Genomic DNA, 5,713 nt, shown 5'->3' on the forward strand with positions numbered 1-5,713 from the left:
GGATAACAAGATGCTTGACGACGCCGTTTTTAGTGCCTTTTTCAGGCTTGTTTTGCTGATATTCTTGAAGCAGCAGTACGACAACAACCTTGTTCTGCTAATGCTTCATCTGTTGAGGAGGAGAAGGGAGGTAGAAGGTCGAAAAAGGGAGATAGAAGACCGTGCTGCCATCTTGTTGCGCACGCTATATACGTCATCACGCCAGAAGGGCAAGGAAACGAGCATGTGCAGAAAGACCGGAATGAACTTAAAGAGGAATGAGTGTATACAAGTGCTGAAATTCTTTCATTCAGAATTAGAAACTGAATATTCCAGCCCCTTACATCGCATTGAATTTTCAATCACATTGGCCATTTTCATTCTGAATTAGGTGTTTACAAGATCACTGTTAATAGGAATAAACTTTCATACTGAATGAAAAGGGAATTAAACTGTCCATGTAAACACACTCATTGATAAAAACAGCAAATAGAGTTGGGGATAAAGCGTCACTCTGCCTCACCCCTGAGGGTGTAGGGAACCACTCAGGCAACAGGTGCTTTATAGACTGACCGTATAGCATAATAAAACACTGACATTTTCAAAGACACTGCACAGTCTGTCAGAGAGTCCTCAGGTGGTTTATTTAAGGTAAAATACTTCACTCCAGTGTACAAGTATACAAATCTAACAAGCATACTTTAAATAAGTGACCTTATGATCTGAACGCAGGGTTAAAGGTTCTATCAATGAGAACATTAAAACAATGGCTGGTAACTTTTACAAAAAATAACTTTTTGTAATATTTGCTGAAACTGTCACTATATTCACACAGCACTAAATGAGACAGTTCCTCTGCCAACTCATAGTGTTTCTACTGGAATTTGTTGGAATCCACTGTGTCTGAACGAAAACAACCGATCAGAGCCGAGCATCTCTCTAACGAAGCTGTCAATCACGTCAGTCACTGCTGGTGAACTGCAGTTAAACTGTCACACTCAGCAGCACTGATCAAATAAAAACGGTGTTATTGCATGTCTGTTTATATTTCAGTGTAGTGTTTCGCTGTAAAATGAGAATGTTTGCTCAGGCTAGTGGGCGGTGCTTTGTTTTTGGCTCAAATGTTTCCAACATAAGGTGAAAAATAGGTAGCAATGTTTCCATAGTTCGCACCATTAGCACCGCTAACACTGCTAGCTGCTGCCATTTCAGCTCATCCAGCTCAATCTTTGCTAGCAGGCTGTTCTCATGCGCTGTTCGCACGGTTTCCTACCAAAAGTAATGCAATCATGTGACCAATGCGCTGATGGGAGTAAGGAAAGAAGCATTCCCGAGTGGCCCGTTAAGGAGGCAGGTAGGGGTGGTGGACGGGTTGAAAAACACAGGACATTCCCCAAGGAGACGTTTCCTGAACCGTGTGAACTTTGAGTCATTCTAAGGCGGTCATCACCATGTTTCGTTTCCTGAACCTAACCTCCATAACTTTCTGTTAATTACATAACTTTACGTTAGGGATGTAAAGTCATTCAAGGGGTGCTAATTCCTAGGATATCATACGAACCATTGTATGAGGATACATTAATGTTTGTGATGTCAGTAGGGTTGGGCCAGTGTAAAAATTTTCAAACCGGTTTGATATTAAGCCAGATAATGGACCTGACTGATATACGAAATTTTAGCAGGTGTGGCGACAAACTTTGGAAATACTTACTCTGAGTGTTGGAGCGCACTCTGGTACAAACTGGACCATTCATAAATTTGAAGCGCGGATGGAATTCAGAACACAACACTCTCAGAGCAGAAGGGCAGCAGAGCACCGAGTGGAGTGAATGTGCTCCTTGGGCCTATCAATCGTTCACACCAAAAATTGACCTAACTCTAGACATCAGAGGTGAGAGCCATGTGCAGACAATCCCAGCCCAGACTCTGAATGTCATATATTGCACCTTCAATAATTCACCTAGTGGCTGTAAACTATTAATGTCACCCAGTAAAGCATCATATCACATGTAGATGAGTTCAGATCCAGCTGGGACACACCAGAGTCCAGAATAAACCTGATCCAGGACTGTCAGTGTAAATACCACAGTCCAGGACTTTTACATATATATCAATGTCTGTTACATTCAAGCCCTTTCCAAAGAGTTGGCACAGTGCTGATTAAGCCTACCACCACCAGAGGAAGAGGAGGAAGACAAAAGTTCTTCCTGCAGCTTTGACAGTTCCCAGAAAGTTTAAAAGAAAAGTATTGAAACAATGAATGATAACACAACAGTCCTGCATCAGAGTTTAGACCTGCTGAGTATCAGAGTTGAGCTCAGCAGAGAGTCAGGTGTCCAGCAGGTGGCAGCAGCTGACCGACTGCTGAGATGAACACATGAAGCAGCAGCTGCTTTTTCGTCAGTCTGACACACAGTTCCAGGTTCAGGTCCCTGCTCAGTTACTGGGAACTAGTGTCCTTCCTAGAAGGAAGAAAAGATGATGACAGGGTCAACAACAAACACAGACACCATTACAACTGGTCTGAGCTGAGCTAATTGGTCCAAGGAAAGAGTCAATGTCTGGACAATCAGTCTGTTTTAAAATGAAAAAAGATGCAAATTGACGTAAGATACAAGAGGCCTTTCCTTTTAGTCTGGTGCTCCTTTGAGTCAGTGAGTTTTGGTGCCACATTTCAAAGCTCTGTCCATTGAGAGGTGGTAACATTTTTGGGTTTTGTGATGTTTGTTTTGCCTTTCATTTTATTTTCTGTTGGCTTCACTGACTGACAGACAGATGGAACTGGTCTGAACTGCTATTAGACTGTGTGTACTGCTCTGACCTCTGGCCTTCCTCTTGTAGTCAATGAATCCAGCCAGAAATACGATCAAACCCAGGATCAGTCCGGAGGTTCCAATGGCAATCTTGTTTCTCTCAATCTCAGACATGGATGGGTCTGAGGACAGACACATAGAGAGACAGACAGGTAAAGATACAGGTAGACAGGCCAGCAGGTAGACAGGTGAAGTGTACAGGCGGACAGGTATTTACCCCAGTCAGTAACCAGAGGTTCTCTCAGGCTGGCATGTTCACCACACAGGAGATCTTCTCTCCAGACCTGCTAATACACAACAACACATTAGTGGTTCTAATAAACTGGGCCTGGACCTAACTGGGCCTGAGCCTAACTGAACCTGGACCTAACTGGTCCTGAGCCTTACTGTCCGTGAACCTAACTGGTCTTACGCCTACCTGGGCCTGGACCTAACGGGTCCTGAGCCTACCTGGGCCTAGACCCAACTGGTCCTGAGCCTAACTGAACCTGGGCCAAACTGGTCCTGAACCTACCTGGGCCTGGACCTAACTGGTCCTACGCCTACCTGGGCCTGGACCTAACTGGTCCTGAGCCTAACTGAACCTTGACCTTACTGGTCCTGAGCCTTACTGTCCCTGAACCTAACTGGTCTTACGCCTACCTGGGCCTGGACCTAACGGGTCCTGAGCTTACCTGGGCCTAGACCCAACTGGTCCTGAGCCTAACTGAACCTTGACCTTACTGGTCCTGAGCCTAACTGAACCTGGGCCAAACTGGTCCTGAACCTACCTGGGCCTAGACCCAACTGGTCCGGAGCCTAACTGAACCTGGGCCAAACTGGTCCTGAACCTACCTGGGCCTGGACCTAACCGGTCCTGAGACTAACTGAACCTGGACCTAACTGGACCTGACCCTTACTGTCCCTGAACCTAATTGGTCCTACACCTACCTGGGCCTGGACCTAACTGGTCCTGACCCTGACTGTCCCTGAATCTAACTGGTCCTACGCCTACTTGGGCCTGGATCTAACTGGTTCTGAGCCTACCTGGACCTAGACCTAACTGGTCCTGAGCCTAGCTGAACCTGGACCTGGAGGTGCACACACCTGGGCGTGTACTCCAGGTGAATGTGGATCTGGTAGTACCAATCACCGTCTGCCATCTCATCAGTGGACGAGACATCAGAGGTGACTTCCTTTCCGTCTCTGAGCCAGCTCACTCTGATGTACTTGGGATAGAAGTCAAAGACGCTGCAGACAAACATGGTCTGATGTTTACCACCAGGGGGCGTCACAGAGTGAAGTCTGACATAGGGCCTAGCTGCAAGACAGACATTGTTATTAATATTGTTGCTATTATTTTTATGGCGGTATTGAATGGTTACATGTCTCTAAAGAAGTAGTATCAGTATCAGTAGTTGTAGTACCTGTGTTTGACCAGCAGGTGGTGACACAGAGCTGAGATAAAAATATATTCTTTTCAGTTGAAGAGGCTACAATTTGATGTTTCAAGTAAGAGTGATATTTACACTTAATACAAACTAATCAAATGTTAGAATACTTCTGTGATACTGCATGTAACTGAATCAAACACTGGAGTTATTATTGACCACTTGAATTAAAGATTTGAATCCCAGCTGTTCTACTGTGACAATAAACATCACACTTAAAGGTTCTGTATGTAACTTTCAGAAAATCCTTATTATTAGTGACCCCTCCGTCTGAGGCCATTAAGTGAACCACAGTATGTGCGTGCGAGCACCTGGACATCGGTCAAAACTGTGACAAACACCAGACTGACTATGACTGACCGTCATCTAGAGCTCTGATTCTCTACCTGAGCCAGACTGCATGCGACTGGCCGGATCGGGCTGGGTTGTAATTTCTCAGTTTTTCCCCAGGCTTGAATCAGGTTGGGTGTCTATGAAACTGGCAGTTCTCATGCTCAAATGACAAGGGGTGTAACTGAGAGAGAGAAAGTGACAGGGCAACTGAGGGAACCAAGGGGAGAGAGAGACAGAGCGCATGTGAGAGACGGACAGAAAATGAGGGGAGGTGGCCGCAAGGCGAATAAGTTTAGGGCTGCGTCATATCATCTCGTTCATGATAATATTGGTATATTTTTCAGTATCATATGAGAAACTCATATTCTGATACTCGCAATATTTGGACTTGTTGACATACTGGCGTCATAGTTACACACGGCAGCAACAAGCGTGGCTGAAAGTGAAATAATGATTGACTCTGTGGTGGTTCCAAAAAGAGGAGGAGCTTCAGTAGTGTGGAATAAACTGTGGCGTCCGGTCAGAGGGAACTCATTCAGCGGCTCCTCTGGCAGCAGCACAGTGATTCTGTCAGAAAGCTTTGGTGATGTAAACCTACGGGACAAATGTCTCATAACAGCCTGTCACAGGTTACAGCCTGATGATTAGAGATGATTTATATATATAAAGATCCCAGGGGACATTTTGTTAAATGTGTAATTAGTGGTAGATTTTATTAGGTAATGTTATTAAGCAACCAACGCTGGAGCAATGCAGCGTAGCTAAGTTACAGCTGGCTGGTGAATTTAAGCTTACTTGCTCGAGTGATTAGGGATGTGATGTGGGATGTGATTAGGAATGTCAGGCTCAGTTCATTTTGCTTTTGATAGGCCGACACCCATAACCTGGTAACCAACCAGCTGATTTTTAATTCACCAGCAAGGACCATGCTGGGAGCTGGTGCGGACCTTCTCTCACTGGAGTGGCATGAACCACCTCGTGATGAACACCTCCAAGACCAAGGAGATGGTCATAGACCTCCGTAGGATGAACACCTCCAAGACCAAGGAGATGGTCATAGACCTCCGTAGGTCAAAGCCCACTCCGCTCCTGTCGGTCAGCATTGAGGGAGTGGACATTGAGGTGGTTGAGTCATACAGGTACCTGGGCGTCCACCTT

The 5,713-nt window shown here is 45.5% G+C and overlaps 1 protein-coding gene across 1 annotated transcript; it reads right to left on the reverse strand.

Moving 5' to 3' along the window:
- Nucleotides 1–2,415: 2,415 nt before the first annotated feature.
- Nucleotides 2,416–5,483, reverse strand: LOC126403887 (SMH class II histocompatibility antigen, beta-1 chain-like). The gene is given in 7 exon segments (XM_050066707.1): nt 2,416–2,441; nt 2,801–2,914; nt 3,010–3,054; nt 3,057–3,076; nt 3,879–4,088; nt 5,116–5,149; nt 5,471–5,483. Coding segments are annotated over 7 exon segments (462 nt in total).
- Between the last annotated feature and the right edge of the window lie 230 nt (nt 5,484–5,713).

Source organism: Epinephelus moara, chromosome 17 (assembly GCF_006386435.1).
Source record: "Epinephelus moara isolate mb chromosome 17, YSFRI_EMoa_1.0, whole genome shotgun sequence".
Classification (NCBI taxonomy): domain Eukaryota; kingdom Metazoa; phylum Chordata; class Actinopteri; order Perciformes; family Serranidae; genus Epinephelus; species Epinephelus moara.